Source organism: Oryzias latipes, chromosome 24 (assembly GCF_002234675.1).
Source record: "Oryzias latipes chromosome 24, ASM223467v1".
Lineage (NCBI taxonomy): Eukaryota > Metazoa > Chordata > Actinopteri > Beloniformes > Adrianichthyidae > Oryzias > Oryzias latipes.
In genome coordinates, this window is record NC_019882.2 from 551,144 (window position 1) to 576,354 (window position 25,211).

The window sequence follows — 25,211 nt, forward strand, 5'->3', positions numbered from 1 at the left end:
TCAATTCATGACTCGACGCTTCGTTCACTTCACGACCTGACGCTTGGTTCGCTTCACGACCTGAGGTTTCGTTCGCTTCAAGACCTGACGCCTCATTCGATTCATGACTCGACGCTTCGTTCGCTCAACGACCTGAGGCTTCGTTCGCTTCACGAGCTGACGCCTCGTTCGATTCACGACTCGACGATTCGTTCACTTCACGACCTGACGCTTCGTTCGCTTCACGACCTGACGCCTCGTTTACTTCTAACTTGCCACTTCGTTCCCTCACCGAGTCTACGATTCGTTTGCTTCACGACTCGACGCCTCGTTCGCTTCACGACTTGCCGCTTCGTTCCCTCACCGACTCTACGCTTCATTTGCTTCACGACTCGACGCCTCGTTCACTTCACGACTCGACGCTTCGTTTTCTTCACGACCTGACCCCTCGTTCGCTTCACGACTCGACGCTTCGTTTTCTTCACGACCTGACGCCTCGTTCGATTCACGACCTGACGCCTCGTTCGATTCACGACTTGCCGCTTCGTTCCCTCACCGACTCTACGCTTTGTTTGCTTCACGACCTGACGCCTCTTTCGATTCATGACTCGACGCTTCGTTCGCTTCACGACCTGACGCTTCGTTTGCTTCACGACCTGACGCCTCGTTCGATTCACAACTCGACGTTTGATTCACGACTCGACGCTTCATTCGCTTCACAACCTGACGCCTCGTTCAATTCATGACTCGACGCTTCGTTCGCTTCACGACCTGACGCCTCGTTCGATTCACGACTCGACTCGTCGTTCGATTCACGACTCGACGCTTCGTTCGCTTCACAACCTGACGCCTCGTTCGATTCATGACTCGACGCTTCGTTCGCTTCACGACCTGAGGCTTCGTTCGCTACACGACCTGACGCCTCGTTCGATTCATGACGCGACGCTTCGTTCGCTTCACAACTCGACGCTTCGTTTGCTTCACGACCTGACGCCTCGTTCGATTCACGACTCGACTCGTCGTTCGATTCACGACTCAACGCTTGGTTCGCTTCACAACCTCGATTCATGACTCGACGCTTCGTTCGCTTCACGACCTGACGCCTCGTTCGATTCACGACTCGACTCGTCTTTCGATTCATGACTCGACGCTTCGTTCGCTTCACGACCTGACGCTTCGTTTGCTTCACGACCTGACGCCTCGTTCGATTCACGACTCGACTCGTCGTTTGATTCACGACTCGAAGCTTCGTTCGCTTCACAACCTGATGCCTCGTTCAAATCATGACTCGACCCGTCGTTCGCTTCACGACCTGACGCCTCGTTCGATTCACGACTCGACTCGTCGTTCGATTCACGACTCGACGCTTCGTTCGCTTCACAACCTGACGCCTCGTTCGATTCATGACCTGACGCCTCGTTCGATTCATGACGCAACGCTTCGTTCGCTTCACGACCTGAGGCTTCGTTCGCTTCACGACCTGACGCCTCGTTCGATTCATGACGCAACGCTTCGTTCGCTTCACGACCTGGCGCTTCGCTTGCTTCACGACCTGACGCCTCGTTCGATTCACGAATCGACTCGTCGTTCGATTCACGACTCAACGCTTGGTTCGCTTCACAACCTCGATTCATGACTCGACGCTTCGTTCGCTTCACGACCTGACGTCTCGTTCGATTCACGACTCGACTCGTCTTTCGATTCATGACTCGACGCTTCGTTCGCTTCACGACCTGACGCTTCGTTTGCTTCACGACCTGACGCCTCGTTCGATTCACGACTCGACTCGTCGTTTGATTCACGACTCGAAGCTTCGTTCGCTTCACAACCTGACGCCTCGTTCAAATCATGACTCGACCCTTCGTTCGCTTCACGACCTGACGCCTCGTTCGATTCACGACTCGACTCGTCGTTCGATTCACGACTCGACGCTTCGTTCGCTTCACAACCTGACGCCTCGTTCGATTCATGACCTGAGGCCTCGTTCGATTCATGACGCAACGCTTCGTTCGCTTCACGACCTGAGGCTTCGTTCGCTTCACGACCTGACGCCTCGTTCGATTCATGACGCAACGCTTCGTTCGCTTCACGACCTGGCGCTTCGCTTGCTTCACGACCTGACGCCTCGTTCGATTCACGAATCGACTCGTCGTTCGATTCACGACTCAACGCTTCGTTCGCTTCACAACCTCGATTCATGACTCGACGCTTCGTTCGCTTCACGACCTGACGCCTCGTTCGATTCACGACTCGACGCTTCGTTCGCTTCACGACCTGACGCCTCGTTCGATTCACGACTCGACTCGTCGTTCGATTCACGACTCGACGCTTCGTTCGCTTCACAACCTGACGCCTCGTTCGATTCATGACTCGACGCTTCGTTCGCTTCACGACCTGAGGCTTCGTTCGCTACACGACCTGACGCCTCGTTCGATTCATGACGCGACGCTTCGTTCGCTTCACAACTCGACGCTTCGTTTGCTTCACGACCTGACGCCTCGTTCGATTCACGACTCGACTCGTCGTTCGATTCACGACTCAACGCTTGGTTCGCTTCACAACCTCGATTCATGACTCGACGCTTCGTTCGCTTCACGACCTGACGTCTCGTTCGATTCACGACTCGACTCGTCTTTCGATTCATGACTCGACGCTTCGTTCGCTTCACGACCTGACGCTTCGTTTGCTTCACGACCTGACGCCTCGTTCGATTCACGACTCGACTCGTCGTTTGATTCACGACTCGAAGCTTCGTTCGCTTCACAACCTGACGCCTCGTTCAAATCATGACTCGACCCTTCGTTCGCTTCACGACCTGACGCCTCGTTCGATTCACGACTCGACTCGTCGTTCGATTCACGACTCGACGCTTCGTTCGCTTCACAACCTGACGCCTCGTTCGATTCATGACCTGAGGCCTCGTTCGATTCATGACGCAACGCTTCGTTCGCTTCACGACCTGAGGCTTCGTTCGCTTCACGACCTGACGCCTCGTTCGATTCATGACGCAACGCTTCGTTCGCTTCACGACCTGGCGCTTCGCTTGCTTCACGACCTGACGCCTCGTTCGATTCACGAATCGACTCGTCGTTCGATTCACGACTCAACGCTTCGTTCGCTTCACAACCTCGATTCATGACTCGACGCTTCGTTCGCTTCACGACCTGACGCCTCGTTCGATTCACGACTCGACTCGTCTTTCGATTCACGACTCGACGCTTCGTTCGCTTCACAACCTGACGCCTCGTTCGATTCATGACACGACGCTTCGTTCGCTTCACGACCTGACGCTTCGTTTGCTTCACGACCTGACGCCTCGTTCGATTCACGACTCGACTCGTCGTTCGATTCACGACTCGACGCTTCGTTCGCTTCACAACCTGACGCCTCGTTCAATTCATGACTCGACGCTTCGTTCGCTCAACGACCTGAGGCTTTGTTCGCTTCACGACTTGACGCCTCGTTCGATTCACGACTCAACTCGTCGTTCGATTCACGACTCGACGCTTCGTTCGCTTCACAACCTGACACCTCGTTCAATTCATGACTCTGCGCTTCGTTCACTTCACGACCTGACGCTTGGTTCGCTTCACGACCTGAGGCTTCCTTCGCTTCAAGACCTGACGCCTCATTCGATTCATGACCTGACGCTTCGTTCGCTCAACGACCTGAGGCTTCGTTCGCTTCACGACCTGACGCCTCGTTCGATTCACGACTCAACTCGTCGTTCGATTTACGACTCAACGCTTCATTCGCTTCACAACCTGACACCTCGTTCAATTCATGACTCGATGCTCGTTCGCTTCACGACCTGACGCTTGGTTCGCTTCACGACCTGAGGCTTCGTTCGCTTCACGACCTGACGGTTCGTTTGCTTCACGACCTGACGCTTCGTTCGATTCACGACTCGACTCGTCGTTTGATTCACGACTCGACGCGTCGTTCGCTTCACAACCTGACGCCTCGTTCAATTCATGACTCAACGCTTCGTTTGCTTCACGACCTGACGCCTCGTTCGATTCACGACTCGACTCGTCGTTCGATTCACGACTCAACGCTTCGTTCGCTTCACAACCTCGATTCATGACTCGACGCTTCGTTCGCTTCACGACCTGACGCCTCGTTCGATTCACGACTCGACTCGTCTTTCGATTCATGACTCGACGCTTCGTTCGCTTCACGACCTGACGCTTCGTTTGCTTCACGACCTGACGTCTCGTTCGATTCACGACTCGACTCGTCGTTTGATTCACGACTCGACGCTTCGTTCGCTTCACAACCTGACGCCTCGTTCAAATCATGACTCGACCCTTCGTTCGCTTCACGACCTGACGCCTCGTTCGATTCACGACTCGACTCGTCGTTCGATTCACGACTCGACTCGTCGTTCGATTCACGACTCGACGCTTCGTTCGCTTCACAACCTGACGCCTCGTTCGCTTCACGACCTGAGGCTTCGTTCGCTTCACGACCTGACGCCTCGTTCGATTCATGACGCAACGCTTCGTTCGCTTCACGACCTGGCGCTTCGCTTGCTTCACGACCTGATGCCTCGTTCGATTCACGACTCGACTCGTCGTTCGATTCACGACTCAACGCTTCGTTCGCTTCACAACCTCGATTCATGACTCGACGCTTCGTTCGCTTCACGACCTGACGCCTCGTTCGATTCACGACTCGACTCGTCTTTCGATTCATGACTCGACGCTTCGTTCGCTTCACGACCTGACGCTTCGTTTGCTTCACGACCTGACGCCTCGTTCGATTCACGACTCGACTCGTCGTTCGATTCACGACTCGACGCTTCGTTCGCTTCACAACCTGACGCCTCGTTCGATTCACGACTCGACTCGTCGTTCGATTCACGACTCGACGCTTCGTTCGCTTCACAACCTGACGCCTCGTTCGATTCATGACTCGACGCTTCGTTCGCTTCACGACCTGAGGCTTCGTTCGCTTCACGACCTGACGCCTCGTTCGATTCATGACGCGACGCTTCATTCGCTTCACGACCTGGCGCTTCGCTTGCTTCACGACCTGACGCCTCGTTCGATTCACGACTCGACTCGTCGTTCGATTCACGACTCAACGCTTCGTTCGTTTCACAACCTCGATTCATGACTCGACGCTTCGTTCGCTTCACGACCTGACGCCTCATTCGATTCACGACTCGACTCGTCTTTCGATTCACGACTCGACGCTTCGTTCGCTTCACAACCTGACGCCTCGTTCGATTCATGACTCGACGCTTCGTTCGCTTCACGACCTGACGCCTCATTCGATTCACGACTCGACTCGTCTTTCGATTCACGACTCGACGCTTCGTTCGCTTCACAACCTGACGCCTCGTTCGATTCATGACTCGACGCTTCGTTCGCTTCACGAACTGACGCTTCGTTTGGTTCACGACCTGACGCCTCGTTCGATTCACGACTCGACTCGTCGTTCGATTCACGACTCGACGCTTCGTACGCTTCACAACCTGACGCCTCGTTCGATTCATGACTCGACGCTTCGTTCGCTCAACGACCTGAGGCTTCGTTCGCTTCACGACCTGACGCCTCGTTCGATTCACGACTCAACTCGTCGTTCGATTCACGACTCGACGCTTCGTTCGCATCACAACCTGACACCTCGTTCAATTCATGACTCGACGCTTCGTTCACTTCACGACCTGACGCTTGGTTCGCTTCACGACCTGAGGTTTCGTTCGCTTCAAGACCTGACGCCTCATTCGATTCATGACTCGACGCTTCGTTCGCTCAACGACCTGAGGCTTCGTTCGCTTCACAACCTGACGCCTCGTTCGATTCACGACTCGACTCGTCGTTCGATTCACGACTCGACGCTTCGTTCGCTTCACAACCTGACGCCTCGTTCGATTCATGACTCGACGCTTCGTTCGCTTCACGACCTGAGGCTTCGTTCGCTTCACGACCTGACGCCTCGTTCGATTCATGACGCGACGCTTCATTCGCTTCACGACCTGGCGCTTCGCTTGCTTCACGACCTGACGCCTCGTTCGATTCACGACTCGACTCGTCGTTCGATTCACGACTCAACGCTTCGTTCGTTTCACAACCTCGATTCATGACTCGACGCTTCGTTCGCTTCACGACCTGACGCCTCATTCGATTCACGACTCGACTCGTCTTTCGATTCACGACTCGACGCTTCGTTCGCTTCACAACCTGACGCCTCGTTCGATTCATGACTCGACGCTTCGTTCGCTTCACGAACTGACGCTTCGTTTGGTTCACGACCTGACGCCTCGTTCGATTCACGACTCGACTCGTCGTTCGATTCACGACTCGACGCTTCGTACGCTTCACAACCTGACGCCTCGTTCGATTCATGACTCGACGCTTCGTTCGCTCAACGACCTGAGGCTTCGTTCGCTTCACGACCTGACGCCTCGTTCGATTCACGACTCAACTCGTCGTTCGATTCACGACTCGACGCTTCGTTCGCATCACAACCTGACACCTCGTTCAATTCATGACTCGACGCTTCGTTCACTTCACGACCTGACGCTTGGTTCGCTTCACGACCTGAGGTTTCGTTCGCTTCAAGACCTGACGCCTCATTCGATTCATGACTCGACGCTTCGTTCGCTCAACGACCTGAGGCTTCGTTCGCTTCACGAGCTGACGCCTCGTTCGATTCACGACTCGACGATTCGTTCACTTCACGACCTGACGCTTCGTTCGCTTCACGACCTGACGCCTCGTTTACTTCTAACTTGCCACTTCGTTCCCTCACCAAGTCTACGATTCGTTTGCTTCACGACTCGACGCCTCGTTCGCTTCACGACTTGCCGCTTCGTTCCCTCACCGACTCTACGCTTCATTTGCTTCACGACTCGACGCCTCGTTCACTTCACGACTCGACGCTTCGTTTTCTTCACGACCTGACCCCTCGTTCGCTTCACGACTCGACGCTTCGTTTTCTTCACGACCTGACGCCTCGTTCGATTCACGACCTGACGCCTCGTTCGATTCACGACTTGCCGCTTCGTTCCCTCACCGACTCTACGCTTTGTTTGCTTCACGACCTGACGCCTCTTTCGATTCATGACTCGACGCTTCGTTCGCTTCACGACCTGACGCTTCGTTTGCTTCACGACCTGACGCCTCGTTCGATTCACAACTCGACGTTTGATTCACGACTCGACGCTTCATTCGCTTCACAACCTGACGCCTCGTTCAATTCATGACTCGACGCTTCGTTCGCTTCACGACCTGACGCCTCGTTCGATTCACGACTCGACTCGTCGTTCGATTCACGACTCGACGCTTCGTTCGCTTCACAACCTGACGCCTCGTTCGATTCATGACTCGACGCTTCGTTCGCTTCACGACCTGAGGCTTCGTTCGCTACACGACCTGACGCCTCGTTCGATTCATGACGCGACGCTTCGTTCGCTTCACAACTCGACGCTTCGTTTGCTTCACGACCTGACGCCTCGTTCGATTCACGACTCGACTCGTCGTTCGATTCACGACTCAACGCTTGGTTCGCTTCACAACCTCGATTCATGACTCGACGCTTCGTTCGCTTCACGACCTGACGCCTCGTTCGATTCACGACTCGACTCGTCTTTCGATTCATGACTCGACGCTTCGTTCGCTTCACGACCTGACGCTTCGTTTGCTTCACGACCTGACGCCTCGTTCGATTCACGACTCGACTCGTCGTTTGATTCACGACTCGAAGCTTCGTTCGCTTCACAACCTGACGCCTCGTTCAAATCATGACTCGACCCTTCGTTCGCTTCACGACCTGACGCCTCGTTCGATTCACGACTCGACTCGTCGTTCGATTCACGACTCGACGCTTCGTTCGCTTCACAACCTGACGCCTCGTTCGATTCATGACCTGACGCCTCGTTCGATTCATGACGCAACGCTTCGTTCGCTTCACGACCTGAGGCTTCGTTCGCTTCACGACCTGACGCCTCGTTCGATTCATGACGCAACGCTTCGTTCGCTTCACGACCTGGCGCTTCGCTTGCTTCACGACCTGACGCCTCGTTCGATTCACGAATCGACTCGTCGTTCGATTCACGACTCAACGCTTGGTTCGCTTCACAACCTCGATTCATGACTCGACGCTTCGTTCGCTTCACGACCTGACGTCTCGTTCGATTCACGACTCGACTCGTCTTTCGATTCATGACTCGACGCTTCGTTCGCTTCACGACCTGACGCTTCGTTTGCTTCACGACCTGACGCCTCGTTCGATTCACGACTCGACTCGTCGTTTGATTCACGACTCGAAGCTTCGTTCGCTTCACAACCTGACGCCTCGTTCAAATCATGACTCGACCCTTCGTTCGCTTCACGACCTGACGCCTCGTTCGATTCACGACTCGACTCGTCGTTCGATTCACGACTCGACGCTTCGTTCGCTTCACAACCTGTCGCCTCGTTCGATTCATGACCTGAGGCCTCGTTCGATTCATGACGCAACGCTTCGTTCGCTTCACGACCTGAGGCTTCGTTCGCTTCACGACCTGACGCCTCGTTCGATTCATGACGCAACGCTTCGTTCGCTTCACGACCTGGCGCTTCGCTTGCTTCACGACCTGACGCCTCGTTCGATTCACGAATCGACTCGTCGTTCGATTCACGACTCAACGCTTCGTTCGCTTCACAACCTCGATTCATGACTCGACGCTTCGTTCGCTTCACGACCTGACGCCTCGTTCGATTCACGACTCGACTCGTCTTTCGATTCACGACTCGACGCTTCGTTCGCTTCACAACCTGACGCCTCGTTCGATTCATGACACGACGCTTCGTTCGCTTCACGACCTGACGCTTCGTTTGCTTCACGACCTGACGCCTCGTTCGATTCACGACTCGACTCGTCGTTCGATTCACGACTCGACGCTTCGTTTGCTTCACAACCTGACGCCTCGTTCGATTCATGACTCGACGCTTCGTTCGCTCAACGACCTGAGGCTTTGTTCGCTTCACGACCTGACGCCTCGTTCGATTCACGACTCAACTCGTCGTTCGATTCACGACTCGACGCTTCGTTCGCTTCACAACCTGACACCTCGTTCAATTCATGACTCTGCGCTTCGTTCACTTCACGACCTGACGCTTGGTTCGCTTCACGACCTGAGGCTTCCTTCGCTTCAAGACCTGACGCCTCATTCGATTCATGACCTGACGCTTCGTTCGCTCAACGACCTGAGGCTTCGTTCCCTTCACGACCTGACGCCTCGTTCGATTCACGACTCAACTCGTCGTTCGATTTACGACTCAACGCTTCATTCGCTTCACAACCTGACACCTCGTTCAATTCATGACTCGATGCTCGTTCGCTTCACGACCTGACGCTTGGTTCGCTTCACGACCTGAGGCTTCGTTCGCTTCACGACCTGACGCTTCGTTTGCTTCACGACCTGACGCTTCGTTCGATTCACGACTCGACTCGTCGTTTGATTCACGACTCGACGCGTCGTTCGCTTCACAACCTGACGCCTCGTTCAATTCATGACTCAACGCTTCGTTTGCTTCACGACCTGACGCCTCGTTCGATTCACGACTCGACTCGTCGTTCGATTCACGACTCAACGCTTCGTTCGCTTCACAACCTCGATTCATGACTCGACGCTTCGTTCGCTTCACGACCTGACGCCTCGTTCGATTCACGACTCGACTCGTCTTTCGATTCATGACTCGACGCTTCGTTCGCTTCACGACCTGACGCTTCGTTTGCTTCACGACCTGACGTCTCGTTCGATTCACGACTCGACTCGTCGTTTGATTCACGACTCGACGCTTCGTTCGCTTCACAACCTGACGCCTCGTTCAAATCATGACTCGACCCTTCGTTCGCTTCACGACCTGACGCCTCGTTCGATTCACGACTCGACTCGTCGTTCGATTCACGACTCGACTCGTCGTTCGATTCACGACTCGACGCTTCGTTCGCTTCACAACCTGACGCCTCGTTCGCTTCACGACCTGAGGCTTCGTTCGCTTCACGACCTGACGCCTCGTTCGATTCATGACGCAACGCTTCGTTCGCTTCACGACCTGGCGCTTCGCTTGCTTCACGACCTGATGCCTCGTTCGATTCACGACTCGACTCGTAGTTCGATTCACGACTCAACGCTTCGTTCGCTTCACAACCTCGATTCATGACTCGACGCTTCGTTCGCTTCACGACCTGACGCCTCGTTCGATTCACGACTCGACTCGTCTTTCGATTCACGACTCGACGCTTCGTTCGCTTCACAACCTGACGCCTCGTTCGATTCATGACTCGACGCTTCGTTCGCTTCACGACCTGACGCTTCGTTTGCTTCACGACCTGACGCTTCGTTCGCTTCTCGACCTGACGCCTCGTTTACTTCACGACTTGCCGCTTCGTTCCCTCACCGAGTCTACGCTTCGTTTGCTTCACGACTCGACGCTTCGTTCGCTTCACAACCTGACGCCTCGTTCGATTCATGACTCGACGCTTCGTTTGCTTCACGACCTGACGCTTCGTTTGCTTCACGACCTGACGCCTCGTTCGATTCACGACTCGACTCGTCGTTTGATTCACGACTCGACGCGTCGTTCGCTTCACAACCTGACGCCTCGTTCAATTCATGACTCAACGCTTCGTTTGCTTCACGACCTGACGCCTCGTTCGATTCACGACTCGACTCGTCGTTCGATTCACGACTCAACGCTTCGTTCGGTTCACAACCTCGATTCATGACTCGACGCTTCGTTCGCTTCACGACCTGACGCCTCGTTCGATTCACGACTCGACTCGTCTTTCGATTCACGACTCGACGCTTCGTTCGCTTCACAACCTGACGCCTCGTTCGATTCATGACTCGACGCTTCGTTCGCTTCACGACCTGACGCTTCGTTTGCTTCACGACTTGACGCCTCGTTCGATTCACGACTCGACTCGTCGTTCGATTCACGACTCGACGCTTCGTTCGCTTCACAACCTGACGCCTCGTTCGATTCACGACTCGACTCGTCGTTCGATTCACGACTCGACGCTTCGTTCGCTTCACAACCTGACGCCTCGTTCGATTCATGACTCGACGCTTCGTTCGCTTCACGACCTGAGGCTTCGTTCGCTTCACGACCTGACGCCTCGTTCGATTCATGACGCGACGCTTCATTCGCTTCACGACCTGGCGCTTCGCTTGCTTCACGACCTGACGCCTCGTTCGATTCACGACTCGACTCGTCGTTCGATTCACGACTCAACGCTTCGTTCGATTCACAACCTCGATTCATGACTCGACGCTTCGTTCGCTTCACGACCTGACGCCTCATTCGATTCACGACTCGACTCGTCTTTCGATTCACGACTCGACGCTTCGTTCGCTTCACAACCTGACGCCTCGTTCGATTCATGACTCGACGCTTCGTTCGCTTCACGAACTGACGCTTCGTTTGGTTCACGACCTGACGCCTCGTTCGATTCACGACTCGACTCGTCGTTCGATTCACGACTCGACGCTTCGTACGCTTCACAACCTGACGCCTCGTTCGATTCATGACTCGACGCTTCGTTCGCTCAACGACCTGAGGCTTCGTTCGCTTCACGACCTGACGCCTCGTTCGATTCACGACTCAACTCGTCGTTCGATTCACGACTCGACGCTTCGTTCGCATCACAACCTGACACCTCGTTCAATTCATGACTCGACGCTTCGTTCACTTCACGACCTGACGCTTGGTTCGCTTCACGCCCTGAGGTTTCGTTCGCTTCAAGACCTGACGCCTCATTCGATTCATGACTCGACGCTTCGTTCGCTCAACGACCTGAGGCTTCGTTCGCTTCACGAGCTGACTCCTCGTTCGATTCACGACTCGACGATTCGTTCACTTCACGACCTGACGCTTCGTTCGCTTCACGACCTGACGCCTCGTTTACTTCTAACTTGCCACTTCGTTCCCTCACCGAGTCTACGATTCGTTTGCTTCACGACTCGACGCCTCGTTCGCTTCACGACTTGCCGCTTCGTTCCCTCACCGACTCTACGCTTCATTTGCTTCACGACTCGACGCCTCGTTCACTTCACGACTCGACGCTTCGTTTTCTTCACGACCTGACCCCTCGTTCGCTTCACGACTCGACGCTTCGTTTTCTTCACGACCTGACGCCTCGTTCGATTCACGACCTGACGCCTCGTTCGATTCACGACTTGCCGCTTCGTTCCCTCACCGACTCTACGCTTTGTTTGCTTCACGACCTGACGCCTCTTTCGATTCATGACTCGACGCTTCGTTCGCTTCACGACCTGACGCTTCGTTTGCTTCACGACCTGACGCCTCGTTCGATTCACAACTCGACGTTTGATTCACGACTCGACGCTTCATTCGCTTCACAACCTGACGCCTCGTTCAATTCATGACTCGACGCTTCGTTCGCTTCACGACCTGACGCCTCGTTCGATTCACGACTCGACTCGTCGTTCGATTCACGACTCGACGCTTCGTTCGCTTCACAACCTGACGCCTCGTTCGATTCATGACTCGACGCTTCGTTCGCTTCACGACCTGAGGCTTCGTTCGCTACACGACCTGACGCCTCGTTCGATTCATGACGCGACGCTTCGTTCGCTTCACAACTCGACGCTTCGTTTGCTTCACGACCTGACGCCTCGTTCGATTCACGACTCGACTCGTCGTTCGATTCACGACTCAACGCTTGGTTCGCTTCACAACCTCGATTCATGACTCGACGCTTCGTTCGCTTCACGACCTGACGCCTCGTTCGATTCACGACTCGACTCGTCTTTCGATTCATGACTCGACGCTTCGTTCGCTTCACGACCTGACGCTTCGTTTGCTTCACGACCTGACGCCTCGTTCGATTCACGACTCGACTCGTCGTTTGATTCACGACTCGAAGCTTCGTTCGCTTCACAACCTGACGCCTCGTTCAAATCATGACTCGACCCTTCGTTCGCTTCACGACCTGACGCCTCGTTCGATTCACGACTCGACTCGTCGTTCGATTCACGACTCGACGCTTCGTTCGCTTCACAACCTGACGCCTCGTTCGATTCATGACCTGACGCCTCGTTCGATTCATGACGCAACGCTTCGTTCGCTTCACGACCTGAGGCTTCGTTCGCTTCACGACCTGACGCCTCGTTCGATTCATGACGCAACGCTTCGTTCGCTTCACGACCTGGCGCTTCGCTTGCTTCACGACCTGACGCCTCGTTCGATTCACGAATCGACTCGTCGTTCGATTCACGACTCAACGCTTCGTTCGCTTCACAACCTCGATTCATGACTCGACGCTTCGTTCGCTTCACGACCTGACGCCTCGTTCGATTCACGACTCGACTCGTCTTTCGATTCACGACTCGACGCTTCGTTCGCTTCACAACCTGACGCCTCGTTCGATTCATGACACGACGCTTCGTTCGCTTCACGACCTGACGCTTCGTTTGCTTCACGACCTGACGCCTCGTTCGATTCACGACTCGACTCGTCGTTCGATTCACGACTCGACGCTTCGTTCGCTTCACAACCTGACGCCTCGTTCGATTCATGACTCGACGCTTCGTTCGCTCAACGACCTGAGGCTTTGTTCGCTTCACGACCTGACGCCTCGTTCGATTCACGACTCAACTCGTCGTTCGATTCACGACTCGACGCTTCGTTCGCTTCACAACCTGACACCTCGTTCAATTCATGACTCTGCGCTTCGTTCACTTCACGACCTGACGCTTGGTTCGCTTCACGACCTGAGGCTTCCTTCGCTTCAAGACCTGACGCCTCATTCGATTCATGACCTGACGCTTCGTTCGCTCAACGACCTGAGGCTTCGTTCGCTTCACGACCTGACGCCTCGTTCGATTCACGACTCAACTCGTCGTTCGATTTACGACTCAACGCTTCATTCGCTTCACAACCTGACACCTCGTTCAATTCATGACTCGATGCTCGTTCGCTTCACGACCTGACGCTTGGTTCGCTTCACGACCTGAGGCTTCGTTCGCTTCACGACCTGACGCCTCGTTCGATTCACGACACGCAGACGAAGAAGACAATTAGGGAAAAAAGGAGGGAGACGTGAAGGACCCGATCCCAGCAACAGATGAATAACGGCGGATCGAAACAGGAGCATCGACAGACCAGTCTGCAAACGCAGGTACACCAACATTCACACGTACATATGCACACACCCACACGTACACATGCACACACATACCCACACACACACACATGCACACGCACAGTGTTTGTTTATTAGGCATCCCCTCAGTAAAATGTCAACTATCTGCAGAAGCTCCTCCCCTCTGTTTCCTGTTTCCAGTCTGACAGCAGCAGCTTCAGAGAGCAGCATTAATCTGCCTGCTGACCCCCCCTGAAAGTGGATTAAAGGGGTGAAATCAATGAGGCATCAGAGCTTTTCTACGCATCACCTCGACCCGTCTGAGGCAGCAGCTTTGCATCCTCTTCACCCAGCAGAGGGGGCGGAGACCTGCAGAGGTTCCGCCTTAATGCTGGACTGAGTCTGGATAACAAGAGGAAGAGGAAGCAGGGTGAGGCAGGATGAAGGTGAAGCAGGATGAAGGTGAAGCAGACTGTCCCACAAGGACCAAACACCTGATGCTTCAACATGCAGTCTTCTGTGAGGAAAACGTCTAACAAACCTCTTTTTCTGATAAACCTGCTTAGCCTCACTCTATTCACAGCTTCTACACCCACCGCTCCACCTCTACAGATTACCCACAATCCACCATGTAGATGTCATCATCAAGGACTCCCAGCTGTCATGCTGACATGGGTAAACGTAGGAATTCTGTTTCCTCTGTTTGTCAGAAAACTGAGCTTTTGGACTGAAGGTTCCTCTCCTGCATTGTTGTTCTGAGGGGGCAGAACCAGCAGAACCACGTCTGACCCAAACTTCTGCTGAGCTGAAGGTAACTGCTCCCCTCGATTAGAGGAGGAGGATGTGGAGCGACATCCTAGAATGAGCTAAGACGCAGAGGTTTCCTCCCTCCCTGGGGGGTCAGGGCTCATAAAGTGGTTGGTGTTCAGCTCCACACTGTGAGGGTGGAGGGTTCACGGGCTGTTTAGCACGCTGGTGCACGTGCGCATGAGCACAATCTGGATACCGATCTCCTTGAGGGGTTGAAGACCAACATCCGAGGTCCCATGCTTTTATTTTGAAAGGGTGTCTGCACCAAATCAAATCAAATCAAACTTTATTTATAAAGCACTTTTCATATAAAAATATAACACAAAGTGCTTTACATTAAAACACAACAAAATGTAAAAACAAGCATGAGGATTAAAATAAATAAATAAAAATAAATAAATAGGGCCCCCCTCCCCGTACCTAGCCCCCCACTCCTTTCACACCTCCCACCCCCTAACTGATGGCAATGGACAATGAGAAATAGGCTGAGCACAAAAACAAGATGCTGGAAAGGCTGATAATTGGAACCTCCCCCTCGGTGAACAGCCGCATAGACGGCCAAATGCAGCATCACAGGCGGGGACCGCTCCACCACAGCTAAGCGGCGATGCAGGTCCCCATCTGGAGCTGCAGTGGCTGAACAGCGGCCGACCCAGAGAGAGAGGTTCCAGCTGAGGAAGCACCGGAAATAAAAATAAATAAAAATGAGAATAAAAAAGTAAACATATTGATGAAAACAATAAAACATTGAAATAAGGTTAATTAAAATAATGGGTTAAAAATCCAGCGAGGAGGACAGACGTGTGCCAGCCGCCTTCATCCCCGACCGACGGCGCCTTTCTGCCGCAGTTTCAGTTCAACCCAAACCTCTGATAGAAACATGCTGTGCTAGAGCGGCAAGCCGCGTGCGGCATCAAACTCAAAAACATGAAAATCGGAAAACTTTTCCTCTGGAATAACACAAAAGCTGAAGACAAGGGAAAGGCTGAGGGCGACTGTGTGGGGCAAAACCTTTGAAGTGAGTTTCTAAAACGCGTCGCCATGGCAACGCCTCCTGAGTTGACCTCCAGCGTGATCCCCGTTTCTGACCCGGCAGAGAAAACAAAGGATTCCCCGCCGTTAAATCCCGTACCCCCCTCCCTCCCCCCACCCCAGACCCCATCTTCAGCCGATTTCCATTTCCGCACAGCAGACGGCTGAGTGGCAGCGAGCGAGGAAAAATGTGTTTGTAGCAGAATGCAAATTGCTGATATCCATCTTTGAAGATGTTTACACCAACACACGGGGGGGGGGGGGGGGGGGTCGGGGGGGGCAGCACGCCTCTGCAGACAGAAAACAAGGAACGCTTTCGCATCCTCTCAGTGATGAAGATCAGCTGTGTTCCTCTTCATCACCTCACTGACCCCCCCCCGGTTCCAAAAGTCCACCTGATCCGAGCTCGCCGCACCTTCTGGACTGGCTTAGAGGGGGGGGGACCGCAGCCTCCCAGGATGAGAACCAGAACTGTACTGCTGGTTCTGTGCCTGGAAGGCCGGACTGAAGCCTCAAAGATGACAAAGGATAAACACTAAGCGTGTCAGAAGCGTGTTAGAAGCGTGCCGCGTTTACACGTGTTCAGTTCTGGTGAAGCCCCGCCCCTTTAAAATGGGTCGGGTTCATTGTGTGCTATCCTCCTGTGAGCTACAACGGCCGGCGGCTCCGTCTAATCCCTGCAGCGGCGTGATTGCAGCCTCACAGACGGGGAGGTTCCCTGCTCGCTGAGATAATAGCGGAGCGCTGAAGTGGAGCGCCCCGCCCGCACACATCAACACTCAGCCTCTCCAGCTCTGCATGTGGCAATTATCTCCCCTCTCAGCAGCTTGTGGCATCTCCCCCATCTCCTGCCCCCTCCTCGTGTTTTCCTAATCTCTCCTTGACTTTTCTTCCTCTCTTTCCTCCCTGCTCCTCCTCTTCTGCGCCTCCTTATCGCAGCTATAGACGGTCACAGCTCTCCTCTCATCTCCTCTTCTGAACAGCAGATAATGACGGGGGGGCTCTCTGCATAAAACACAGACAGCCCCCCCCCCCACCCCCATCCCAAAACAGAGACTACAAAGACAGAACCTCACAAACGAGGAGCAGCACCAACACCAAGCTAAAGGAGGAACGGGGACTCCTCCACCTAAAAGCTGCAGCAGTGAGCAGGAGGAGAAGAGGAGCTGACAAAGTTCTGGAGGAACCTGAAGATGTTCCGGTCCGCTGCCCCCAAGCTCTGATGGAGCTGCCGCCGTTACCTCACTGAAGCCTTTGGTCCCGGAGCAGAACTCCAGACCTGAGGTTCACACCGCCCCCGGAAACAAGCAACCACGTCCCAGAGGTCCATGCACACGCGTGTAAATCCAAGCCTTCCAAACGCTCATGTTCACGCAGAGCTACGCACCTCTGTACGTCTGTTTTTGGCTCTACGTACAAAACAAGCGCCGCTGAACGCGCGTCTCATGTCCAACGTGAAGAGGAGGAGCCTGAAGTCTTCACCAAGAACCTCCAATGGATGGGGTTCCTGCTCGTTACTCCCCCAGGAATGAAACCCTAGACTATCCTGACCTTAACAACAATGTAAGAGCTTAAATACACAACCAGACCAGAATCTACACACACATGTACACACACACATGTATACACACACACACAGAAAGGGTTTGCTGAACTCACATTTGTCCACAATTGTGACACAAATCCCAGCAGGTCACATGACCACAGGTCTGGTCCTAAAGGTGAGGAGGTCAAGGTTGACCTTCAGAGAGGGACAGCACACGCTCAGGCCGCTCCTCTTCTGCATGGGGGGGCATACCTGTGACTGCAGGCTTAAATCCCCCCTTGTGTTTTTCACGCCGGCTCTGTGGGTTTTTGTGTCATTTAAAAACCCCCTGTCACCTTCACGCCGCCTGACTGGTTTCCGTGGCAACGTGAGCCACAAAGCCCCTATTCAGGTAAAACAAGCTGTTCTGAAAGACCATCAAACTCTTTTCTGCTTTTGGTCCTGAGAGCTGGGGGGGGGGGGGGGCATTATTTTGTCCGCTGAGAGCTCCTGAGATGCAGAAAATAATCACATAACAGCCCCCCCCCCCGTCCTGTGAGAGATAAATGAGCCCCATCTGCCCCCCACCGCCCCGTTAACAGATGAATGCATACGCCTGCTCCGGTTTCCCCTCCCACACAGCCTCCACGCCGGCGTGCACGCGCTCGCCGCACCTTATGTCAGCCTGTCTCCTGCCTTCACACAGCAGATGATGCAGGAGGCATCTGACGCACACGCAGGAGCACGTGCACGCACACGTGCACAGCGGTGCACGCTCAGTCACAGCTCCCATCAGAGGCCCTCTCAGTTACAGGACAGACTCCAGGATGAAGGTGGAGCTGGCAGAAGCAGCGTTCCCGGCATTAATAACCATGGGAGGGGTGGTCAGAATGGGGAGGGGCTCCTGCTTTGTTCGTCTGAACTGGTTTACACCTTCAGACGTCCGGCAGGATTTAGGTCAGAAATGATGAAGAACAGGCAGCGGCTCTGCGTTCTTCTCACCTCCTCGTCTGTGAGGCTTAGTCACCCAGAAAGCGTAAAAATAGGTCGTCAGATGAGCTGCATCGGCGCCGCGCTCCGCCAACATCCTGCCGCCGCTCACGGACGTACGGCGAAATGAGAAGTCGCTCCTTCACAGGCGTTTATTAGGGAGCTGAGGAGCATCAGAAGCTTCTCTGATGCTTCAGGCTTTGGCCCTTCAGGAGCAGAACTTCAGCTCCAAACGGACTCCGGCCCGTTTCTGTAATCAACATGATTCCATCGGATTCTGAAGCAGAATTCTGATGGAATCAGTTTCATTTCGTTAAAGACTGACATTAGTCCAAATAATGAAAAGAGTGGAGCTCAGGCTGAGCATCACCTACCTGCTGCTTCGTTTTGATTGGCTAAACGGTTAACGAGCTTCGTTTGGTCATTTCATTTTATTTACTGGGGTTTAAAGGGTCAAATTACAGCTGGAGATGGATGAGTGTAGATAAAGTTGTTGTCATGGTGTGTGGTTGTTGGAGTGGTTGTGTTGTGCGTCCCTGTGCGGCGCCGTTCTGCGTGCTCACCCGCCTTCGCTAACGGGTTTTATCTCCTGGAATAAAACTCGGAGACTCTCAGAGAGACGAGCTCTTATCTTCAGACAAGAGCAGCTGCAATTTAACCACATGCCTCTTTTCAATTAGCTTGTTTCTGAGCATAAGGAGGTAATTTTGCGGTTTCTGTCTGGAACAGGTTCTATTCTGCTATCTGAAAGTGTCATATAAAATAATTATGAGCTGCGGGAAACGCTGCTCGCCTCATCTGATTCGGCGTTTCTCCGTGAAGCTGCACTTCACCCGTGTTTGTTTACGCCTGCAGGTACGTGTTTGCACTGATAAGCTCGGCGCTCTCACGCTCCTACATCAAATCAGAGTCAAATATCTGTCCAAACATCGGGCTCAACGCGGCAGACTTCAGGGGAACTCGGCGCCGCTGATGAGGTTCGCCGCAGTCAGACGTGTTTCCCTTCATCTGACGTGTTCCTGCCGTGACGGTCATGCTTCTCTGCAGAACACGTGTTCGCGTTCAGTCCCACCGCGCACCGAGGGAAGGGGCGGGGAGGCCGACCCAGAAGGAGGAGGACGCCGGTGGGGGGTTGGGATGGACAGTGTGCTGCACTCACCTTGACTGCAGGGGGGGTCTGAGCCAAAATGATGTCACATAAATCAGAGCAATTATTTATCAGAGTATTTCCTGAGCAGAACTTGTTTTTTTCCCCCATTTATAAATAAAAGAAAAATCCGTTCATCTATGTTTTTGGGGTTGCTGGAGCCTATACCAGCCAATAGAAGCGTACAGCCTGAACAGGACCACACACAGCTAGAGGCCTCAGTAAACATATGAATCGTGTTTTCGGACTATAGGAGGAAACCGGACAAAATCGACACACGAAAGAGGAGAACGGGCAAACTCCACACAGAAAGAACTCGGCTGGGATTCGAACCAGTGCTTTCCCACTGAAAGTGCTAACCGCTACACCACTGTGCAGCACTATATACAAAAAAAAAACTCTCCCTCAAAAACTTTTTACACTTTGTCACTTCAGTCAAACATGTTTTCATAAATCTTTTGCAGTTCAAAAGCTGGTGTACCTGTAGTGGCGTGGGGGTGTACCTGTAGTACCGTGGGGGCGTACCTGTAGTGCTGTGGGGGCATACCTGTAGTACCGGGGGGGGCGTACCTGTAGTGCTGTGGGGGCGTACCTGTAGTACCGTGGGGGTGTATCTCTAGTGCTGTGTGGACGTACATGTAGTCCCGGGGGGTGTACCTGTAGTGCTGTGGGGGCGTACCTGTAGTACCGTGGGGGCGTACCTGTAGTGCTGTGGGGGCGTACCTGTAGTACCGTGGGGGTGTATCTCTAGTGCTGTGTGGACGTACATGTAGTCCCGGGGGGTGTACCTGTAGTGCTGTGGGGGCGTACCTGTAGTGCTGTGGGGGCGTACCTGTAGTACAGTGGGGGTGTATCTCTAGTGCTGTGTGGACGTACATGTAGTCCCGGGGGGTGTACCTGTAGTGCTGTGGGGGCGTACCTGTAGTACCGTGGGGGCGTACCTGTAGTGCTGTGGGGGCGTACCTGTAGTACCGTGGGGGGCGTACCTGTAGTGCTGTGGGGGCGTACCTGTAGTACCGTGGGGGTGTACATCTTGTGCTGTGGGGACGTACCTGTAGTACCGTGGGGGCGTACCTGTAGTGCTGTGGGGGCGTACCTGTAGTACCGTGGGGGCGTACCTGTAGTGGCGTGGGGGTGTACCTCTAGTGGCGTGGGGACGTACCTGTAGTACCGTGGGGGCGTACCTGTAGTGATGTGGGGGCGTACCTGTAGTACCGTGGGGGCATACCTGTAGTGCTGTGGGGAAGTACCTGTAGTGCCGTGGGGTTGTACGTGTAGTGGCGTGGGGGCGTACCTGTAGTGGCGTGGGGGCGTACCTGTAGTGGCGTGGGGGCGTACCTGTAGTGCTGTGGGGGCGTACCTGTAGTACTGGGGGGATGTACCTCTAGTGCTGTGGGGACGTACATGTAGTACCGTGGGGGCGTACCTGTAGTGCTGTGGGGGTGTACCTGTAGTGCCGTGGGGTTGTACATGTAGTGCCATGGGGTGTACATGTAGTCCCGGGGGGATGTACCTGTAGTGGCGTGGGGGTGTACCTGTAGTGCCATGGGGGCGTACCTGTAGTGGCGTGGGGGTGTACCTCTAGTGGCGTGGGGGCGTACCTGTAGTGGCGTGGGGGTGTACCTGTAGTGTCGTGGGGGCGTACCTGTAGTGGCGTGGGGGTGTACCTGTAGTGGCGTGGGGGCGTACCTGTAGTGCTGTGGGGATGTACCTGTAGTGCCGTGGGGTTGTACGTGTAGTGGCGTGGGGGCGTACCTGTAGTGGCGTGGGGGCGTACCTGTAGTGCTGTGGGGGCGTACCTGTAGTACTGGGGGGATGTACCTCTAGTGCTGTGGGGACGTACATGTAGTACCGTGGGGGCGTACCTGTAGTGCTGTGGGGGTGTACCTGTAGTGCCGTGGGGTTGTACATGTAGTGCCATGGGGTGTACATGTAGTCCCGGGGGGATGTACCTGTAGTGGCGTGGGGGTGTACCTGTAGTGCCATGGGGGCGTACCTGTAGTGGCGTGGGGGTGTACCTCTAGTGGCGTGGGGGCGTACCTGTAGTGGCGTGGGGGTGTACCTGTAGTGTCGTGGGGGCGTACCTGTAGTGGCGTGGGGGTGTACCTGTAGTGGCGTGGGGGTGTACCTGTAGTGGCGTGGGGGCGTACCTGTAGTGGCATGGGGGTGTACCTCTAGTGGCGTGGGGGCGTACCTCTAGTGCTGTGGCGTGGGGGCGTACCTGTAGTGCCATGGGGGCGTACCTGTAGTGGCGTGGGGGCGTACCTGTAGTGGCGTGGGGGTGTACCTGTAGTGGCGTGGGGGTGTACCTGTAGTGCCGTGGGGTTGTACATGTAGTGCCATGGGGTGTACATGTAGTCCTGGGGGGATGTACCTGTAGTGGCGTGGGGGTGTACCTGTAGTGCCATGGGGGCGTACCTGTAGTGGCGTGGGGGTGTACCTGTAGTGGCGTGGGGGCGTACCTGTAGTGGCGTGGGGGTGTACCTGTAGTGTCGTGGGGGCGTACCTGTAGTGGCGTGGGGGTGTACCTGTAGTGGCGTGGGGGTGTACCTGTAGTGACGTGGGGGCGTACCTGTAGTGGCATGGGGGTGTACCTCTAGTGGCGTGGGGGCGTACCTCTAGTGCTGTGGCGTGGGGGCGTACCTGTAGTGCCATGGGGGCGTACCTGTAGTGGCGTGGGGGCGTACCTGTAGTGGCGTGGGGGTGTACCTGTAGTGGCGTGGGGGCGTACCTGTAGTGGCGTGGGGGCGTACCTGTAGTGGCGTGGGGGTGTACCTCTAGTGGCGTGGGGGCGTACCTGTAGTGGCGTGGGGGTGTACCTGTAGTAGCGTGGGGGCGTACCTGTAGTGGCGTGGGGATGTACCTGTAGTGGCGTGGGGGCGTACCTGTAGTGGCGTGGGGGCGTACCTGTAGTGCCATGGGGGCGTACCTGTAGTGGCGTGGGGGCGTACCTGTAGTGGCGTGGGGGTGTACCTGTAGTGGCGTGGGGGCGTACCTGTAGTGGCGTGGGGGCGTACCTCTAGTGCTGTGGGGTGGGGGCGTACCTGTAGTGCCATGGGGGCGTACCTGTAGTGGCGTGGGGGCGTACCTGTAGTGGCGTGGGGGCGTACCTGTAGTGGCGTGGGGGCGTACCTGTAGTGGCGTGGGGGTGTACCTGTAGTGGCGTGGGGGTGTACCTGTAGTGGCGTGGGGGCGTACCTGTAGTGGCGTGGGAACGTACCTGTAGTGGCGTGGGGGCGTACATCTAGTGCTGTGGGGTGGGGGCGTACCTGTAGTGCCATGGGGGCGTACCTGTAGTGGCGTGGGGGCGTACCTGTAGTGGCGTGGGGGCGTACCTGTAGTGGCGTGGGGGCGTACCTGTAGTGGCGTGGGGGCGTACCTGTAGTGGCGTAGGGGCGTACCTGTAGTGGCGCGTGTCCCGGAGGGCGCGGTTGCTGGGGATGCGCTCGCTCTCCCTCTGGTTGAAGGCGTACAGCGTGTAAGGGTCGTCTCCCTGCCTCCAGCGCCGCGCGTTCAGGTACGAGCGCTCGTCAAAGCCCTCCAGTAGCTCCTCCCACTCCGCATCCGAAATCTGCCGACCAATCAGTGAGAGCAAATCAACCCTTTCAGACTTGATTAGTCCTTTCATGCTGATTTTCTCCTGTGAGTAAAACGCAGCAACGCGGCGGCGAAGCAGCAGACAAACCGATGATTCAGGACTGAAACATTTATTCAGATTTCTGGGGAGTCTGGGGAACTTTATTCTGAAAAGAAACATCAAGGAGGCTCTGAAGACGCATCTGACATTTTCTTTGTAGCGTCAGCTTGGACCTGAGATGTAGTCATAAATGTCAGACGGCGAGCGTCAGAATGAGTCTGCTGTCTGCAGCCAGGAGCCTCTCAACCATCTGGGGGGCTTTCAGAAGGAGCTCCGCCTCCTGGTGCCGGTCCTCTTCAGGGATTTGGCTGCTCCACTTCACGTCTGAGATGCAGATCTGTCTGATGTTTGCATTAGTGCATCAAAGTCACACGTGTGACAGTCAGCAGCATTTAACTGCACAACGAGACAAACTGGGTCACACAGCGTCTGCATGCTGCTGCTGATGCACTGAAGCTGACCCCCCAGTGGGGGGGACAACAGCAGCCTCTACCAGGAGTCAGACCCACCAGACCTTCAGTAAACGAGCGCCGAGAGCCACTTCATCCACTCACACTGGGAGGATTGGATGAGGTTTTTAATCTCGTCATTGATCATGTGACTTTCAGCTCGTCAGGATCTGAAGGAGAAAATGTTCTGAACTTCCATCCGAATCTGTGGTGAAAATCCCGTCAAATGTGGCTCCTCCCTCCTGACCTGTGCTCCTCCCTCCTGACCTGTGCTCCTCCCTCCTGACCCGTGCTCCTCCCTCCTGACCCGTGCTCCTCCCTCCTGACCCGTGCTCCTCCCTCCTGACCTGTGCTCCTCCCTCCTGACCCGTGCTCCTCCCCTTTACAGGGTCTGGTGGATTCGTGTTTCTAACCTTTTTGCTCATTGGCTGTCAGACGCTTGCAGCGTTCTGCAGATGACGTCCTGCATTAAGGTTTGCTCATCTCAGCTACAACAAAGGCCTCTCTACTGCCCCCTAGAGTCTGTCCACATCATTACACAAAGAAAGCACAGGTAGTGTGAGCTGCAGAGGTGTGCAGGGATTTTTATGTTACCATCACACAAAACCTTTGTAAATTAAATATTACATATTTGCTGTCAAATCCTTTTTCTTTGCTTTCAATTTTTTTGCTTTCAAAAAATAGTTTTGCGTTTGCAACACACACGTTTCCAAGCGTTGTGTCTATCTCACTTTTTTCCTATCTTTGATTTTGCTCTCATCAGTTTCAGTTTAGCTGACAAAGCTGCCATCAAACAGCTGCTGATTGGTCCAGATTCTAACCAATCAGGTGTTGATGGTGCTTGGAGGCAGACACAGACTTTGGACTTTGTATCGGTTCTGTTCTAACGGGATTCTGCCGTTTTCAACCATCCTGGCCCGTTTGTCTCAGAGTAAATTTGAAAGCAAATATTGAATATTTTCGTTTGAGACTTAGAAAGTCTTGTGACATAAATATCCCTCTGATCATAACTACAGCGTCAGCAGTTTCTGCTCCACTGATCCATAAAAACATGTTTTAAACATCAATTCAACATCAGCTGAATATTAAATGAAGAATTTCTCAGAGCCAACGTGGTCTGGTGCATATTTGCATCAGCAGGCGTGGCAGGGTTAATATCAAAGTAAACTTCAGTCAAAGTATCCGAATACTTTCCTGAACACAAACCTGTTAGACGCTTCAAAGAAAGCTGATGAGCACGAGTCACACGAGTCAGAAACAAGTCAGAGACGAGTCTTTGAAGCTCAGAGACGTACAGAAGCAGAGTACAGGAGCCCCCCCCTGGCCCTGTTTTCCTTTATACGTGCACGTGCTCATAGATGCAGTGGGGTCACATGATCAATGGTGTGTGTAACACGACAAAACGAAAGAGAAGCCGGGATGGAAGCAGAACCCCCCTCCCCCCTCCAGCCGTGGAGCTGCTGATGCGACACATCGTCTAAATGGGTCCATTACAGGCTGTGTGGCTCTGCCAGCCGGGTGTTAGTCTGCTCCTCC

General features: G+C 54.4%; 1 protein-coding gene across 2 annotated transcripts in view; it reads right to left on the reverse strand.

The window, feature by feature from the left end:
- The window catches only part of LOC101163950 (polypeptide N-acetylgalactosaminyltransferase 14), a 126,121-nt gene that overhangs the window by 82,972 nt on the left and 17,938 nt on the right, over positions 1-25,211 (reverse strand). Inside the window, exon 2 of one of the 2 annotated variants that reach the window (XM_023952946.1) lies at positions 22,991-23,160. In XM_023952946.1, coding sequence (XP_023808714.1) covers positions 22,991-23,160 — 170 coding nt within the window. Of the gene's footprint in view, positions 1-17,168; positions 17,313-22,990; positions 23,161-25,211 lie in introns of those variants that run through there. The other variant, XM_023952947.1, reaches the window with a different exon arrangement.